The sequence below is a fragment of the Lepisma saccharinum genome, chromosome 23 (assembly GCF_977018435.1).
Source record: "Lepisma saccharinum chromosome 23, izLepSacc3.1, whole genome shotgun sequence".
Lineage (NCBI taxonomy): Eukaryota > Metazoa > Arthropoda > Insecta > Zygentoma > Lepismatidae > Lepisma > Lepisma saccharinum.
This window is the reverse complement of record NC_139251.1, coordinates 51,150,236-51,170,775: the sequence shown is the minus strand read 5'-3', so window position 1 is coordinate 51,170,775 and position 20,540 is coordinate 51,150,236. Positions and strand designations below refer to the sequence as shown.

Below are 20,540 nucleotides of genomic sequence, written 5' to 3'. Positions count from 1 at the left end.
GAGAAGTAGAAAGAAATCAAGATCATCAATTAAGCAGTTTGGGAGTAAAACTTTATAACTATTTCATTTTCATATTCATTTTTGACGAAAACACGAAATGTGAAATAACATACTGTAATGTTAATTTTTCATGTTTCTGAAAGGTGTGAGGTGCATTTTCCTAACGTTTCGTCATGAAATGATGCAAATTAAATTGCAAAATGGGAAACACTCAAACACGAATTTTAGTGTTTATTTACCGACGTGACACTTTCTGAAGTTCGAATTATCTTGCGAGTTATGCAATTCACAGAAAATTGATTAATTGTGCTGTAAATATTTGAGAAGCAAGAATGGAACCCTTTATACAGGAATATACTTATTACTCTTGTAATTACATAAATGTGCTTTTAGAAGGGATATGTTTATTTTGTATAATAAGTCCAGTTTATAAATAACAATTTTTATATTCACATTTTTAAAACCAAAATGTCATTTCATATAGTGCTTTTGATCTGATTCTTTACTGCTATCACATGGAAATCTTATTTTATTTATCATTTTTTAACCCGAAATTGCCAGTTTTTGTACCAAAATTTTGCTTCTTTATTTACCAAAAATATGTGCCTCTATTTAGAACCCACGAAAGTATGGAACTGAGAAAAATACATGTGAAAGTTCATCCATTGCACTGACTTACGTATTAACCAAATGTTTCTGTGTGTTTTGCCCACTGCAGGTTACTGAATAGAGCTTATTCACTAATGAGCAACAGGAGACTGTGTAGGAACTAAACATAATGTTATTCCCATTTTTCATGGAGTGCGGGTTATCACATTTTACTACAAAGCCACTCAATTATACCAAGATTTAGTATCTTAGAAGAAGAGTAATTAGGAATTGGGTTGATTTGTAACTACCATAGCAGAAAAGGTTGAATATAGTACACTGGTACAATGTGCAAATCCACTTTTATAATTATCTTCAGAAATAGAACAGCAAAATTTACTTGTACACTTTTCAATACATTTCTAAATATGTTGTTGATTTTCCGAAGTTAAGGGTTATTTGTTCAATAATGTTTCATTTTTCCTAGGTTGTGATGGACGCAAATGTGATATCTACATGAAAAGCCATCCCAATTTATCTTGGTAAAATTGTGTGTTTTGTAAGAGGTGGATAAATTTCCTGATCATAAGGAACACAGAACTGTACAATATTCAAAAATTGTACAGTAAATGTTACTATTGTAGGAGGTTTTGTTCTAGTAGTGACATTTCAGTCTAATCATGTTCTATTACTGCACAATGACTTGCCATGCAAGGCTGTATGTGTATCTTGGTAGTGTAAACTTGCAAAAGTTCTGGGGAAACATCACAAGGATTAAAATCACATTTTTGTAATTAATTTGTAATTGCATTAATTCGTAACCAAGCATATAAAACTGTTTTATTTCTTTCTCACTCCAAAAATATGAAATTCTCACTTATTGCTTTATACTGCTTCAACATTTGAGACATCACATGCTCTGAAAACTCATACGTGCAAATGAGCTTCAAATTATTAAAAACATCAATTCAAAATCTCTTTTCAATCAGGGCACTGAAATGAATCTATTTGTTTTCCAAAATATTCCCCTAATGTCTGTTTATAGACTGAAGAAAACAAAGTCAACATCAAATAAGAAAAGAATGAGGGAAGAAAGGCAATCATTTTTAGTTTAAGATTATCTTCAAATTCAGAAGAAGTACACAAATATCGACATCCCAGAAGATCACAGCATATCTGCTGTATGACTGGAAACAAAGTAGGTTTCAGCTGTACCCATAACGATAGCTAGTTAATTTTTGAGCAACATGCGTTATTTCTTACAATGATATCATTCTAAACATATTCAAACATAGCCAAAGGTTTATATTTTTGCAAATTTTCATTTAACCATGGTATTTTTGTATTGAACATGTCAGAATTTAATAGCCACAGTATGTTGGTAAAAGTGCTCCTGGTAATAACTATACGAAGTGACAGCATTTTACTTCATAATTAAGAGTGATTATGGTCAATATATATTTATTTATTTCAAGTAGCAGATATTATTTCAGTTAACTTATTCAAGCCTGAATTACATGATGGTAAAATAGAACTAATTCATGTTGCCTGCGAGTATTTCTAAAAACAAGATACAATATGACATTAAGTTATGGAACTTTAAAATGACACAATAATGTTGTGATATATCTCTTCATTGATTTGGGAAAAAAATACATTCAGACTTGTTAATTTCTACATGTTACCCAGCAAAGAAAAGAACATTAAAGTATTTTAATTGACAAGATTATCCTACAATTGAAGTTCTTTCATCTTGTTCCAATAAAAAAGTTACCGAGTTAATAAATATTAACCTCTATTATCTGGAGCCTCGCATGCCAGTATTCCCGTTAAAAGCCAACGCCTTTTCAAGTGTGTGCTTTTCAAGCTTGCCATTAAGTACAAAAAAAATCCTAGCTCGAGAACTAATTGTCATAGAGATTAAATTGGTTTTGTTTTCTTTCTTAATGACAGAGCTTTTAGTGGAAGTAATCTTTATGCATCGTGCCTCCCAATAATTAGTGGTAAATGAAGAAAATTGCTTTAAAAAAAAAATAATGTAGTACGTAGCAGTAGTACATTCCTACAACCATACACAGTTTCGTTGAAATCAGACTGATACTTCTTGAGTAAAAAAATAACATCATAAAAGCAGCAGTGTTGCCAGCTTCGGGACAATGTCCGGAATTTCACTTCCAGCATCTGCCCTATGGATGCTGGATGGACCAAATTGGGAGGGAACCATGACAAAAGACCACTTTATGAGGATATTTAAGGCTCGTGGTTCAACTTTGAAAAAAAAAAAAAAAAAAAACAGGAAAATTTCAACTTTGTGCCTTCACCCCCTGGACACTTAATTGCCAGATGTTACTTAAAATGTTGCTTTTTACTCATTCTTACATTTAGAATTTAAATAGTTCAACAAGATGCAGTAGCTCAGCAGTTATAGCCTTTTATCTTCAATTTTCTCCATAGTAACAAAAGGGAAACAAAGGGCTTTTTTTAACCTATCTGTGCATAAAGTGAATTTAAAATAAACTTGGTCAATCATTCATGACTTTTGTCCATTAGAACTAATTTCCAACCTCCTACATTATTTCTTCACGGGTTTTATGGCTATGCTTTAACATGTAAGGTACCATTCTGATAAAATAACACATGATTCAACCCGAGTACAGAAACCATGACTTGTTTCAACTCACTTTGTTTCCATGGGAGAATGATGGGGTTCATCCACATATGAGATGGAAGGGAACGCAATAATAAAGAACATACCTCTACCTCTTCATGGGGTGGTGGTGTTTCTGTACCTCCAAAATTTGTACAATCTCCCACAGGTGTGTAATACAGAGAAGTAGTTGTCAGGAGCGAGTCTTTCTTCACACCTCGAAGCATCCTTTGGTTCCCTGAAATAACAAAAAGGAGATTAGATCTCCATATCTTTCAGTTGGGGTGATGGCTACACACTATCAAGGTCTTGCCTTTGTTTGCTAATATCGTATTGAATTCTATTTTGATGAGCGGTATGACAAGATGCTCAATAGTAGTTACGTGTGCTTTTTGTTACATTGTCCATCCAATGGCTAATTTTAGGAAAATATTACATATTACTTTGAAGAACCTCTTCTCTGACTGCATAAAAAAGTAGAAATTTTGAGAATTTGAAAAAATGAAACCATTGTTGCAGTCTTTGCATAAATTATATTTAACTAAATGGCAATAATTGGAAACTACTTTACGATAGTCCTCTAGTCATGTGAAATGCATGAGAAATTGAAAGTAGCAAAACAGCTAGTTCACAGTTCAAAATTATTAAGAGGGGTCCAACTTAAGGGTTAACGAACTGCTACACATAGAAAAGTGACCACTTTCATGATTTGTTTCTGAAAGGAAGGTGCAGTATCCCCACTCCAATATTCTGTTATCTGCATTCTCACTACCAGTATTTGTTTTTGCTGTATCACAGTGCCGAACACCAAGATTTCTGTATACAGGGGAACACCAATTTTACTTTTACCACATTTTATAATTATCCATATTGTACAGTTATTATTTATGGTTCCAATGAAGCAAAAGGTTATAGTTTCCCGGATTTTAAATTTTTTTCACAGATAAATGTAAAATCAAGGTTCCACTTTATCTTCTTCTAAAATATCTAAATCTTACATGAAATGACATATTCTTCTTGTTGGTTATCAGTTTTCAGAAATTTGTTAAGAGATCTTTGCTTCTTCACTTCTGTTAATCATAATGATGAAGATGAACGGTGAATTGACGAAATGAAAAAGGAACACACAATGAAACATCCATGGTTTACCTACCTATTCAAACTGGCATTTTTGGGAAATTCTCAAGTTTCAATGCAGTCAGAATTTGATAGAAAGAAAGTATTTTCCTTACTAAATTGGGATGCATATGAACAATATGAAAGGTGTGCTTTAAGAATATGTACAGCCAACAGCAAAGTAAACATATAAAACACATTATGAGGTTAAAAAATCAAAAACAAATCACAAATGTCTACTCCACCAGCAGTACAATTCCACCCCCTCCCATATATAAAAAGAGGACACACGGAAAAACATTGAAAATAGCAAATGCCTATCTACATACAATTTGCCCATTAACATCTTAGTCAATAATGACAACTGTTATAAGATGCGTGATTTTAAAAGTAAGTTCATCACCACCATTTGCTGTTTCCTGCCTCTGGCTGGGTCAACATTATAAGTAAGTTATCTTACCTAAATGTACACAATATTTATAATGATTCGTCACTGTTCATTCCCATAATTATGTTCAACACATTCAACACCTGAGCACTATTACCTGATAATGCAAGATATAAAATCTATTTAACATACAATATAAACATATAGGATATGTACTTTGTGTTCACAGAATTTTCCTGAACATTTTATTGCGGAGGTTTCTAACCATGTACAGAAATTAAACTATTTCACTTTTTGTAACCAGAAATATTATGTACAACCACCACAACATGACGTTCTCATATGAAGATTACATTGTTTACAATAAATCACCCATACTCTCAATCAAATCATAACTTACCATAGGATTTTTTGCATGACATACATCTTATGCTGGAACACCTTTCACACTTACCTAAAATGGCAAGGTTAAAAACTGGTAATGGGATACACAGAACAGGAAAACATAGGTAATAAAATATTTCTCAAGATTTCACTAATCTCCTTCTACTCTCACCATGCCAGACACATTGCATGTAGTAATTAGTAAGTTCTGGGCATGCAAAATTGCTCTTTAATGTTTTACACATATCAGGTCTATTTCTTAACACACGCTATTGTGTAATGTAGTCACACCTGCTTAGCCAAATGTATTAAATTTCGGATGGTTGATAGTCCAACTATTTTCAACAATTATTATGCTCTCTCACACATATATATGCTTTTATCTTTAAATGCAACTCTATAACAAAAAAATTAAATCAAGAAATACATGAACTAATATCACGCGGAAGATGAAGGTTCAATTCCCCGGGTGGGAATTTCAGGTGTTCACCTGGTTTCTAATAAATGAGTACCGGGGGCAGCCAGAGCATGATGCAGATCACATCACCTCCCATAATGGTCAAGGTTGTCTATACATGGGCCCTACCTCCACATGTCATATATGCATCCATTGCATGTAACATGTGCAGGGGATAGCTGAATATTTAACATGTACTGATATTATTCAAACACACAGTAGTTTTCAGGGGTCAAGTGGTCAAAATTACTGATTTAACTGACTAAAATAATAAAAACTGACCACTTACTGGCCTATTTATGTACACCATAATCAATAAATTGGCATTATAAAAGTGAGGTTTCAATTGCTACAAATTATTTTCTGGCCTCCACCATCCCACAGCCAGTCATCACAATTTTTTTATTAATGACAATGGCCATGTCTAGTTCGCTGCACTTTTTTTTACTCTCTTTGAACCGAGCCGTCTAGTTCATAGATTTGGAGTCAAGTAGTGCATTTGGTGTCTTCACCATTTGCACTACGTTCTGGGTCGGTGTATGTGTGGCGTATGGTCACGTGGTGGGTGCTAACCAATGAACGTTTAAAGCAGCAGACAGGAACACCACTTTCAGTCTACTAGGTTGAACGTCATTTCCTTGCACCATCCCGACCTTGCACTACACAGTGTGTCAAAAAATGCAGCGAACTAGACGGGGCTAATGTTTTCATTATTGTACATAATTATGTAAGGCAATAAAATAATTATTTTTTAAAAAAAGATTGTGTAAAGCAGGTACTGATATGCAATACATAATATGTTGTCTTTGGGTTTTGCTGAAAAATATATATTATTAATAAACACCTGTTCTCTGTAGTTTTCTGCACAACTTCGGCATCCATTGTTCTTTTTCTTCTATTGTTTTCTCCATATAAAGTAACACAGTAGGAATAGTGGCTCTGAGGCAGTAATATTAGAACTCTTTGGTAATTGAAGAAAGTTAATCTTAGTCATTGGTGGGAGAAATGGTAAAAAATATACCTTACCTTTAGTTGAATTGTAAAGAAACAGGCAAAAAGAGACTCTCATGGGGAGGTTGTAAAGAAGCTGTATCTCTTTTTAAAAAATCACAAATTGCAGTTGTGCAAGAATATAATTACTAATTTTACTGAACATTTTCCACACCAGAGTTTTTCAACTGCGAATTTGCATTCTTTTTAAAAATCATAGCAGTTTCTTGCATCAGCCATACTGCGAGTACTTAATATGGTCAACAACAAATTATGGAAACATTTCAGAAAAATATACATATTAAATGTGACAAAATTCCCACAACACATATTTTTTTTTAAAAAAAAAAGGAAAGTGAAGAGAAGAGAAGAAAGTGGCTTTCAAGGTCCATAATTAAACCACATTCTGCAGTCAACTATTTTTTCTTCTCTCCACAAAGCCACATTTACATGCACGCACACTTAAACTAACAATGCTGAAACCTGATGCTACTGGCACAAATTCTATGTTATTATGATGAAGAATTAAAATTTTTGGTGTCAGCACTTATGGGTATTTTGCACCCTTCACAGTATACAAAGGAAACATCCCCTTATCTAAAATTCCTACGTAAAAATTAAAAAACAGGGAAGTAAAGAGCACGTTGAGAAAGGTTAAGAGTGCTAGGTTGTAAAGTAACCTGCGCTGGACAAACACAAACACATTAAAAAACTTTCTCAAAAAGCTAAAACAGGGTGGCTACTCTAGGACAATAATAAAATTCAAGTATGGTTTTCAAGGCAAACTTCCAAAAATTCAAGGGCACAAGCAGGTGTTTTCTATAATTTCAAACAAAGGATTTACCGTCTCTCACCACCCACACACATATACAACAATATAAATGGTCTGTGCGATTCCAATGAATCCAAAAATTCTAATGCAATTCAATTGAACAGTACCTATATATAATTTAAGGTTCGGAGTTTACATTTGTCATTTCACATAGCTACTCAGACTACAAATACATCTACAAACACAAGTTACAATTGTTACGGGAAATAGTAATCTACAAAAAATTATTAATTCTATAAGAATTTCAAATTTACCTGATCATCTTCATGATATTTTACCTACCTATCTTCCGTCCATCGAATAGACATTAATAAATATGTATAAAGTCAATGGAATTGGGATTTTAAAAAGTTTCAATTTTTCACGTATACTGAGAAAAATTCAAGCACAATTCATGCACAATTCCCGGAGCCAATAATTCACCCTGTAGTCACCCTGTAAAAACATTACATAAACCGCTATCTAGAAGAATGTGTCATACAGCTAAAACAACATTGCAAGCACGGCACAGTGGAAGATTCAGCCCTTGGAGCAAATTACAATATGAAATGGCTGTGTCCGATGCAAAGTCAAGTTAAAAACGACCTCCTCTCTGAAATATCTTCAATCTTCATCTTACACCTAGCATTAAAATGATTAATTCATTTGCCCTACTGACCGAGCTACTGAGCCACCCTGAGTTCGAGTCCTGGTTAAGCCTGCATTTTCACTTATACTTTTATGAATAACCAAGATACTGTATTTCACTGCATAATTGTCACACTAGTTTTTTTTTATTGCAGTCCAAAAATTGGGTTTATAACTTCGCATCACCTAATCATCACAACAGTGCATCAGATAACAAAACCAATGATAGCAGCATAGAATCTTCGTATACAGATGATTAAAGTTTGTAAGTTTGTACTTCGCAACAGTGTACCAAATTTTCTCAAGTGCAATGTTTCAACTATAATGCACAAATCAATAACAAATAATAAGTTGTTTTTTTCAGAACTGAAAAATGTTTGCTGAATTGTCACAAAGAAATTATGTGTGTTGGTTTGGACTATTGAAATTTAACGTACATTCACAAGTATTCCCTATATCCTAATCTTGAACTAAAGACAGTTTAGCTAACAACAAATGATTTCAAACTACTGGTAATACCAGAAAAAAGAATTTTACAAAAAGCTTCACATACTGGTCGCGCCCCACTTTTTGCAAAAATCTCCGATGATTATGTGGTGAAATACAGTATAGGGATAAATTTCCCTACTTACTGTGATGGAAAATAAAGGAATTCCATGAGTCTAACAGCAAATGCCACATGTTGCTTGCAAGGTACATATTGATTGGCCACCCCTGACAGAGTACTATCATGTCACACATGCATTACTGGATAACGTTACATTACTTCACATAAGAAATAATTAAACACCTTTTGGTGTTTTCAGAGTATATTGAATAAAAACAAAGATGAAACAAACAAGTGCAAAGCATGCGTTGTTGGCTACAAACTAAAACAGCATACAGAAACAAGAAATCACCTTTCAGCTTCAATCTCTTTTGTATTTTACGTCGATCTGAGTCCGGTTCCGTAGGAAGCACAGAATTATTTTTAAGTTCCGTTTTCTGGTTCCTATCCCCCCTCGATCCCTGTCTTTTTTCATTGCTCAAGGATCTCCTCGGGACACTTGCTTCCGAAGACTCAGAAGTGAGTTTCTTTCGTTTCCTCGCCGTCGCTTGCGGCGTGCTGTCTCTCCTCCGTCTTGCATTGCTCGGATTCTTTGTAGCATGTGGTTCAGGAGATTCTTCCCTCTCTCTCGGAGAATGATGAGAGACCGGCGAGGGGACAGGTGTTACGGCGGACACCGTCGAAGTGTTTGTGACCGTGATGGTGGTTGTAGTGGCGGTTGCTGTTGTCAGGGTTGGACTCTCATTAGATGATGGCGGCTCACTGCCGGAAAGAGCTGGAGATATCGGACGAGGAGCAGGACTGGCAGTTGCAACACTGTCTCCTCCTTCGCGCTGCTTCTGTAAGGTAACTCGCCTGTCCATACGCTCCAGTCTTTGTTTCAGCTGTAAAGAAAATAAGTCACTTAACACCCTTGTACATTTACATAGTGAAAATTTGCATTCTACACATACACTTAGTAATCTTTTAGTACATAGTTCTACTTAAAAGCTGCGAAATACTTGCTAAATATTTTTTTTCCCATTATCACTTTTGAACTTAATTTTACTTTTAAACTTTAGTGCACGGAGCCCCGAGTGTGTGGATAGCCTCAACAGTTGAGAACTTTTCAAGCGTGCAGTTTTCAAACTTTCTATGGTATTTTGTAGATCGAGAACTAATTGTCATAGAGAAAGCAGTTTCATTTTTCGGAATGAAATGGTTTTTATACTGCAGGAGGCCTTAGAAAAAGCGCTTCGTGGGCTAACAGCACACGTCACTCGCACACTGTTGCCGATACTCTCGTGTCGTCTGCTCCTCAGCCGAACAAACAGGCCGAGGTAGCAAGAGGCAGAGATCACTCACCCTTCCAGAAGGGAGCAGCTAGATAGCTCTGGCAACCGGACTCGCTCATTCGCGGACCTGATTCGTTCTCGCACACACACACCCTTATTGTCGTCTGATGCAAGCCCGCGAAGCGAGTAATCTAAGGCCTCATGGAGTATAATGGAGGTGAAATTTATACATTGTACACTCCTGTTCACATAAAGTGGTACTCTTTGTAAGGTTAAACACTTAAAGAATGTGCCAATTTATCTGAACAGGATTGTACCTCCCAAAAATGAAATTTAAAGGAAGAAGAAAATTGAAATTAAAAAAAAAAACTGGCATTTAGCAACCCAAATACATGGATAAAAATGATGATCTTTATTTAAAAAATAATTTTTGATGATTTTTTTTATTTATATCAGATTTTTGTTATTTAAATCGATTTTTTTAAAAAAATTGCTTAAAATTGATTGAATGGTTTTAGGCACCATGCATATAGATATACGTTTTTTATAGAAAGGCTTTTTGTAGTAAACAGCCCTGTAAAATATTTGAACAGTTTGATTAAAGCAAATAAAAAACTATATGTGAATATACATTCTTCTGTTTCTGATACAGTATACATGAGCCTACTATGGAAATGTTTGTTGAGTGTGTTTATGAAACTATAATAATTTGAGTAACTTTTCTTCCAGTGAAAATATAATATTCTCGATGTACTCTATAATTATAACTATCAGCTGCCATGTTTATTTACAGTTTAATGATAATGACACTATTTATGGTTTAATATGATTAGTATTTTGTATAATTTTCCACACAAAATGTTAGTCATTTTTGCCCATATAAATTATTGAATTTTAAATCAAGTGAAATATAAGTGTGCTTACAGTTTACAGATTAGCCTACGTTTCCTTTGTATGAGCTTCACACCATCACTACATATATTTAGGTTCCTTTCTATTTCATTCTTAGAGCCTAATAAACACCATTAAAAAATTATTACAAGATTAATGTACTTTCACGAAAAGTGATTCTGATATCTACAAAATTCTTATGTACATTATTCAATAAATTATTTACTTAAAGTGATTTAAATCAACCCACCTTGGACAAAAGTGAATAAAAAACTGTAGTATGTAGCAGTGGTACATTCCGACAACCACGCGAAGTTCTGTTGAAAATAGACTGACACTTCTTGGGCAAAAAAAATGACGACAACGTATAAGAAAAACAGTGTCTCTGGAAAATGGCCTCTAGCATCAGCCCCATGGATGCCGGATGGAACAAATTTGACAGGATGCATGACAAAAGACTACCCTTTCAGGATGTGTAATGCATTAGGACATGACTTGCAATTTTTAAAAAATAAAGAAATCTGAAAATATGCAAAAATTTAGAAGACTAAAATTTTTACATAATATTGAAAATTGGATATTTCATGCCAGACCCCTAATTGTCGCATGTTATGAACAAGTTCTTTTGTTTTCATTCGTTAACTATCAACTGTTTCTGGCAACACTGTACCGATGCCCCTCTACTATGTGACACTGTGCTACCTCTTTTTCCTCCTGTGAAAATGCGGTATATCCCACGAATTTTCAACGTATTTATTTTTGTGTGGTAGGTGTTTACTGTCTCCATCTTCACTTTTGTTTATCCACCCTTCTGACATTTTTTCTCATCCTATTCCTCTATGTATGTATGTATGTATACTATATATATATTGCTCATACGTAGCACAATACATGCGGCAGTATGTATATATCCCATTCATCCACTAAGGGCTAAAACATGCATACATTTAGCAGCATTCAAGCTTGTATCACAATCAAAAAAATGTATCTGCTGACACTATGTTTGAAATATGTATTAATAAACTGATATTTACTGTAGTTCGCTAATAGTATAGTGTTAAGTATATATTAGTAAAGGTTATTTATTAGGGATGGGACAGATTATAATTGATACTCTATTAGTATCAGCAAATATAGGTATATTGGTCTTTCTTTAAAGATGCTAATATTTCTTAACAGATATAATATGACCTGCGATTTACCATGGAAATAACCCATTTCATTTTTTTTTATTACAATGTGAGCAAAATTAATACCCCATGGTTTTGTAAACACCTGAATATGTAGCTTACAATATGTGGATTTGAGATGCCTGGTTGCATGCATTATCTAAGGAAATAATATTATTTATGAAACACTCCTAATTTTACTGATAAACCTTAGAAATATATATTTTACATTAAGGGAAAGAAGTTGACATTAAGCTAAGTTAATGATGTGACACTTGTGTGCCTTCATGGCATGGTGCTATACGCACGGGGAACTTCACCTTTATACGAGGGGAAGTCATTAAATAACAAGAATTTAATGGAGATTTATGCACAACGAAAATTTGCATTTTGGGAGTCAAAATGGTTTCTTAGCAACATGCCATAAAGGTGTCGTAACAATCGAGCAGCATGCACCTGCACAGTAGCTCATACAACATGGCTGCTTCACTGATGACTAATAGTGTAGAAGAGCAACAAAGTGTTATTCGTTTCTTGTGGTCAGAGTGAAATCTGCTGAAATCTACAGCGGAATGAAAGTTCAGTAAGGAGACAATTTTTAAGTCAGCGGAGTGTGTATCTATGGGTGGAAAGATCTGTTTTTAAAAACGGAATACGAAATGACAGTGATGAACACCGGAGTGGGAGGCCAATTTGCATGGCAACCAAGTCAGTGAAACAGTAGATCGACCAGTGAATCTGTTAATTTAGTACACTCCCCTGACTTAAACAATTGTCTCCATACTGAACCTTCATTCTGCTGTAGACTTCAGAAGGTTTCACTCCCTCTCACCACAAAAAAACGAATAACACTTTGTTGCTCTTCTACGGTGCAAGTCAACAGTGGAGCGGACATGTCGTACGAGCCACTTTGCAGGTGCATACGGGACTGCTCAATTGTCACGACACCTTTATGGTGTGTTACTAAGGAACCATTGAGAGTCCCAAAATACAAGTTTCCGTTGTGCATAAATCTCCATTAAGTTAAGAATAAAATTCCTCTTATTTAATGATTTGCGCTCGTATTTACAGAAAAGCACAGTAGTGTGGGCCCTTAGAGTGAGCCACCGTTTACAATTTAAGCACACACTCTAGAATGGTTGCAGGAATTAAACATGCCAATTGGCGATTGGATTCAGTGTTTCCAATTACTAATCTTACCTCTTACATCTTCATGAAATTGTACAGCTACTCTCTCTGTGGCTGAAGCTTAAGGCTTACAGAAATTGCACACAGCCTAACTAAAAAAAATAGTTGACTCGCAATGCAAGACACTATAGGTAGCACTGTGTATGGTCTTTGTTTTGATAGCGTAATGATTTACATCCTGTACAGAAAGATAGCAAAATGAATGTGGAAGTACTTGGGGAAAGTAATTAACTTATTCTGAAGTTGTAGAAAATATACTTGTGAAAAATTATGTGAAAAGTTAGTTATGCATTCTACAGGGTGCCTCAAGTGTCATGTAACTGAGACTTTGAAAGTGCAAGAAGGGACATTCATCTAGCACTGGGTATTAACTTTGTCTGTGTGGATATTTTTTAAACATTAAATAAGAAAATGATTCTCTACATGAACTTTAAGCATGGGGGAAAAGTTACTAAGGTTTAAAACAAAGAATTTTTTATGAAGTAAAAGAACATGGATAAAAGAGATCTATGGAGACGCTTGTAATAATTTTCAATGTGTATCGATAATATGTGCGGGTATTGTCGAGTTGAGAAAATAATACATATTTATGAATTTTATGCTTTACAGACAATTTATGGAGCTAATTATGACATATTCATAAGAATCTATGTTTCTTTTATCAAAATTACAAGATGTACTGGCAACATTGGTCATGTCAGAGGGTAGCACCAGGTGTGGCCAACATCTGACTATGATATTCAAAATGTTAGGTACGTTAGACTCCATTTAGCAGGAAATTCATCAGCAATTGGGTAAGAATATTTAAAGCATGTGGCAAAAGCAGTGGAAGGTTATCAACATTGGTAAAACGAGTGCAAGAGATCCAGGAAACATTCCTCCAAAATCTAAGAAAATCGGCATCTCGTGCCATATCAAGCTGAAGACTGCCAGATGGAGCTTTCTTAAAATTCGGTCCTGAATATCCGACGTACTGTGGTAGCGGGCTCATGCTTTCAAAATTCAATAACATAAAAGGCTTTCTACGTCGAGGAGGCAGAAGTCATTTTGGGAAAACTGGTCACGTGGCATCACTGACAGGTACTACTGTTGCAGGCATTCACTGAAAATAACCTTTAGAGTTATTCTTTTCATATATACTAGGGATGGAATGATAGGATATGAAATTTTGGCTAACCATAAAGTACCTATATAAAATTTACAGATACCGATAACCGATATTCTACTAATCTGATATAAAATTCCAAATGGTCCTTGGAAAGGTTTACTTTTAAGAAAAGTAGGACATGGAGATTACATGTTTATATGCATAAAAATTGTAACAAAATTGCAGAACATTGCATTACATTATAAGATATATCGGATTGGTAAAAAAAAAAAAATCATAATTTTACCGACATGACCTGCATCAGCTGATACCGGTAGAGTATCGAATAATCTGTCCCATCCCTAATATATACATAATAGCACATCTCAATAATAACAGAAGTTACAATCATTTCAAAGTGTGAATTTCTTTTGGATAACCCCATATTATGGCATTACAACTTATCTGGCTAAAAACATTCTAAGCCAAAAAAGTAAAGTGCTCCCCTGTGCATAGCACCATGCCATGAAGGCATATAGGGGGTGTGAGGGTAACGCTCCACACTTTCTTGAACTGGTCGTGAGTGGGGGTGATGTGATCAGCATCACGCCCCTAACCGCCTTTACCCCCCAGGGTTTCCCCCAGGTACCCATGTTATTCAATGCTGGGTGGGCGCCAAGGCCACTTCCATCGTTAGAAAAGTTCCCGGATTTGAACCAGCCGGGGATCGAACCCGGGACCTTTAGTATGGTAGTCAGACACATTACCGACTGAGCCACCGCGGCCACCACATATTATTTGGTAGCTGAATCCTTACACACAATGGTAACTGTTCAGAATGTTTAATAATTTTCGCAAGTTTTACAGGAGCACTACGAAGTCTTGCAAAATATTGCAAATGCTTCTAGAGGACAAAAGTCTTATTTATCAGAGAAAAGTTGTTTTCAAAAACAGCTTACGCAAGCATCCATGCTTCCTAGCAAGCAGCTGTACTTTTTCCACTACCATCTTGAACAGTGACTACTGTTGAGTTTCACATGAAGCTCGAAGTGTTTACCTTTTACATGAGTCTATACCACATCATCAGTGGTTAAAAGCATTAAGGGGTGTCATTTTGTGGTAATGGTTCCGAATGTTTAATGCTATTTGCAAGTTTTATCAAAGTATTATAATTATAAAGCCTTTTAGAGTTACAGAAAATGATCATGGAAGTAAATTTGAAACTTGGGAGTAACTAATTAGCACAGTTAAAAGTCCGTTAAGTATTATTTTCTGAAAAAAAGAAATATAATTTCAAAAAGAAGCTTGCATCATCATTAGTGTCAACCAACAAGCAGCAATTTTTGGTTTATGATCATCTCACAGTACTGTGTGAGGCTCGAAGGGAGATTCTTGCATAGGAACAAATATTACGTGATCAGCAGAAGAAAGCATTTAAGGATCCTACAAGAGAACTAAACCTGAAACACATAAAAAAAACAACAAAAAAAACTATTATTTCTCGATTTGGTGTTTTAAATCCACATTACGCACAGTAAGGCTAATCGGGACTGGACCTACAGTTTAAAGTGGGATCTCAACCACTATGTACCTCCACCGGGTATTGAAATTGGGACCCCTTGAAATAAATAACTACGATTATTATTAAAATGCTAAGGGCCAGTTGTACCATCTCCACTCAAACCACCACTTAACAAGTACTGGATAACGACACGTGGGAGACTTAGACAGCGATGGGTTGCACAATGCATTTATATCCTCCACCTTGTAAGGTGGAACTTTCTCCTGCTTGCCATACGACCTGGCAACAGAAACTAGAGAAAGTTGTGTTTTCGAATGTTTTTTATTTGTTTATTATGTGTTAATGTCGGCTTGTAAATTCGAAATATATATGCTTTTTCAACTGAAATATGTTTAAAATAACAAAATATTTATTGCAATAAAATGAAACAGCTGATTGAAGTAGGTAATGTATGTGTCGTACTCTCATTTAATATCAATGTGTTATATGACACAATATAAACCATAATCTTTGTATGAAAAACAAATTTGGAGAGCACAATAAAATTAAAAGAAGTTATTAGTTATTCAACCGGTCTATGTGCAAGATACATTAAAATACAAAATCTCAAACAATGCAATTAAAATATGTTACTTTGTATATAATGTTTCCTGTACCGAAAGAAAAAACTTTGGAATTTACGTCTTATGCACTCCCATGTATATTAGGGCAGGCTAGGTTAGGTACAAAACCACACGAAAATGACCAACTAATATTAATTTTGTACACAATTATAAAATTTGCTTTATTTATGTAGCGATTTTACAATACCGGACAATTCCGCGATTTCGTTCATATTTCGCATACTCAATAACTTAGGGCTCCTAATCACGAATGTACAGTTAAAATTTGGCGCTCACGTGTGGAACTTGCAAAATAAGGGGGTCTGTGATCGCAACCGACAATGCACAATTGCTGATTATTTATCGCAAGATTTTACGTTTTGAATACTGAAAGAACGAAATATATATTCCTGATATTACTACGACCTCAAATTTTAACTGTTTGCCTAACCTAACATTGCCGTGCATGGTTTGTGTAGCTACCCGTGCATCATTAAAGGGGTTTAACGCTAATTGCGACCAGGCACCGTCAAAAAATGTCAGTTTCGTAGCACTTGAGCGACAAACTTCAAACACAGAATCGTGATCAAGTGTCCTAAATTAGTGAGTACGTGAAATATGAACGAATGCCCCCTATTATTAATATTTACCCACCTGAAACTAACTATAAAATGTATTTCTCAAAGGCAAAACTTACGGAAAACTGGACATTACTTACTTCCTTCAAAAGATGCCATCTTCCTCACATGAACAACTGAGGCACAGATTAGAAATAGGTTCTCACTTATCGCACAGCACTTTAGCACCCTCGTTACTGAATGCAACGTAACTAATAAGAGGTCTCGCATATCGCACAACACTTTAGCACCCTTGGGTACTGAACGCAACGTAACGAATTGCGAACGTCACTTGTTCATATGAAAAAAATGGCTCCCATCGTTGTTTATGTATCGAGAATCACTGGTTATTCAGAATCTTATTTTACAACTTCTACACGTGACCACCAAATCTTAACTGCAGATATGTCATCAGGACTCCATAATTAGCGAATATTCGAATTATGAACGAAATTATGCCTTTTTTTCGTATTGTAAAATCGCAACCTTCTACACATTATTTTGCAAGTTCCACACCTGACCAACAAATTTCAACTGCAGATTCGTGATTAGGAGCCCTAAATTATTGAGTATGTGAAATATGAAAGAAATTGGGAAAAGTGTTTGGTATTGTAAAATCATACCTTATTTATTGCCGTTTCTGGAATAATTAACAAATCCACCATTCTTGCTATTATTTGGTAATGCAAAACATGCAGCGAACTTTCGCAATTTACAACAGCTGATCAAGACTTCGCCATATCAACTGCAAACACAGATTATACTAGGTACTGCGTTTCCATGTTTATCTGGGACTTAACACGTTAGGCGGAGCCCTGACCACCAGCTACGTTACACAGGACTTTAAGTGCTAGGTAACGTTAGGCAGATATTGAACATCCACAAAATGGTGTTAACTGGGGGATAAGACATTAAGCGGAGATGGTGCAACCCGCCCTAAGTGAACTAAACCTGATCCACCTAACCTTACTACGAAAGCATTTAGGGATACTATTTTAATGCTAAGAGAATTAAACCTGACCTGCCTAACCTAACTACGAAAGCATTTATTGAACAAAATTTAGAAGTATGTGGAAATGAAAAATCAGTGTCCAGGAAATGCGCAGTAAGTAATTTCTAAACTCCGCAGTATGTGTTAACAGATGTAAATCAAAATCGAGCCATATAAAAAATGCATACATAGCATGATGAAATTGCAATAAAACAAAAGGAACTAAAATGCTTAAAACCTTCTCCACTAAATGTGCAGTAAGTAATAACTATGCCAGTGAAGTATATCTGTCAAGACATGCGTACTTTGGAATTTGTATAATCTGAGCTTGAGCCCCAAGACCTGCCTAACCTAATTATGTATGCATTTAGGAACATTATGCGACAACATAATGGAAACAATACAATAGTTCATCAAGCAGTAGCAGCTGCACAGCAGAAAATCCCCACACCCCTTTTGTGAAGTAGATCGTAGCAGCAGTATGTATCCCAAGACAACAGTAAAGAAATGGTTGCTCACAAAAAAACCTTCAGTAAGCACCATGGCAGTGAAGTATGAGTGCCTTGACATGAAAAGTATCAGAACCATGTTAAAATTGCATGTGTACAACGATTAGTTTGCTATTGAACAATCGGTACTTCAGCCAATGGAGTGCAGCGCTATCTTTGTTTATAAAATGTACAACAAAACTACAACTCATTTTCACACTGAAATGTTGTTTGGTTTGCCTAAAATCACATTAAATACCTTGCTTGCAATTAAACAGGCATTTTAAATGACTAGCGGTCAAACATGTAAAACTGAAATGACAGATCATATGTATGGCCATAAGACGATGCTATTGACAACCCTACAATGGTACAACTGATATGATAACATTTAATATATGTTCTAACTCAGGTCCATTCATTACACAGAACAGTAAAAAATGGTACATGTATTCCGATGATACCTACTGTTTCGTTTGTCATCGAAAACTTGTTGCAGCTATTTTCGAACGTCCGTGTTTTGTTTATGCACTAAATACAACGCAGCGCAGCACCGAATTATTGACCCTTCATTCTTATATCTAAATACAAGATTTGTCGTACCGCATTAACACGCACCACGAAAAACACACCAAACTTGCACAAATACGAACTACACATTTTCACATTAGGCGCGAATCTAGCAGTTCGTGGTGGCAGCCATAATGTAAACAAGTTCACTAGTCATTACAAATACGCAATTTAAAAAAAAATGAGCTAATTTTCTATAAACGGAGCAGTCCAATGATGCGAGAAATGAACGAGTTCCTTCAATATGTTGTATGCTACTAAAAATAAACTCTATTCTTTATAAGCTAGTAAAAATCACGTTGCTTTAGATTTTAACTTGATTCACACAGTACTAGCGGATGCTGCGACTGCCATTTCATTTTACATCGATTCAAAAATATAAATTACTATAATACATTTTGTAGGCCGTGGTTCACACATTTTAACAAGGTGATCGCCTAAACAATAAGTAGACTTATTACTGTTTACACTGTAGTTCAAAAACTGTATATTTTATAAACAGAATAATGAATAAAAAATTAAATGTCGTCAGCCATCTTGATCAGCAAACGACGCATTTTGTGATCTAGTCAAATCACAATATCGGTCAAAATATTTCATTATTCTTATTAAAATAGTACCATTTTAAAAAACAGCTTACCGTCTCGTTTTCTTGGCGCAGGGAGAATAACTGTTTGTCTTTTGTTACTATTTGTTCTGATTGCTGTTGTATCAAGTCCAAGTGCAGAAGCAACAATTCCTTCAGGTGTCTTATTTCTGTTCCTTCATCACGTAAAGTTCTGGCTTCAGTCATACTAGCATACATATGATCAAATTCACACGGGAACGTCATTTTCGACTCCTCTTCTTCTTCGATCTTCAACTGATCCATAGGTTTGGCACAAGATATGTGATCATGAATTGCTGCAACCATGTTCACTGCCGATCCTGACGTGAAATCGTTTACACCGCTGGTATTTTCACCGTTCAATATGGGAGATGCCTTTGACATCTTCGTTTCGTGAGGGTCAGTAGACCACAGAACACAATACTTCACGTTGGTATAGAATTCTGATCTCATAACATGTTAAAACATTCATTACACTTGAATTAATTATTGTTGCACAGAAACACTATCCTGTACAACCTATCCCCACCACAATCATGGCGACCACATGGCGTTACGTCAGCCATGGAATGATTTCCTATTGGATAAATATAAAGCATAAATCAGTAGGCTTTTTCTCGGGTGTCAATATTTTGTCCGAACACACGCAACACATTTTTTCTTGTATAACGTTTTATATTAATAAAGTTATAAAAATAATTAACGCTAGCATTTGTTAGTAAATATTCTTACGATTTTATTAGAGGTACAAGAAGGCAAGGGAAAAGAACAAGGGTTAGGTGGCAGAGCAGCCCTTGGCTGAACTTCGCCCGCTGAATAAAGAAAATTTATTATTATTATTATGTTCATATCATAATCATAGTTTACGCATACATAAAAATTTAAACTCCAAAGATACCGTAATTTGTTTCTTAAGAAAACTATCCATTATTTCATTTGTAACAAATTAATCGTCGTC

General features: G+C 35.2%; 1 protein-coding gene across 6 annotated transcripts in view; it reads right to left on the bottom strand.

Annotated features, from left to right (window-relative positions):
- Positions 1-20,118, bottom strand: part of LOC145977805 (uncharacterized) — a 28,895-nt gene extending 8,777 nt beyond the window's left edge. Inside the window, exons 1-4 of one of the 6 annotated variants that reach the window (XM_083110101.1) lie at positions 19,616-20,118; positions 8,929-9,460; positions 5,140-5,193; positions 3,343-3,473 (exon numbers count right to left, since the gene is read on the bottom strand). In XM_083110101.1, coding sequence (XP_082966227.1) covers positions 3,343-3,473; positions 5,140-5,193; positions 8,929-9,460; positions 19,616-20,035 — 1,137 coding nt within the window. In that variant the 5' untranslated portion in view covers positions 20,036-20,118. Of the gene's footprint in view, positions 1-3,342; positions 3,474-5,139; positions 5,194-8,928; positions 9,461-12,230; positions 12,306-18,873; positions 19,112-19,615 lie in introns of those variants that run through there. The other 5 variants (XM_083110102.1, XM_083110107.1, XM_083110106.1 and 2 more) reach the window with 5 other exon arrangements.
- Between the last annotated feature and the right edge of the window lie 422 nt (positions 20,119-20,540).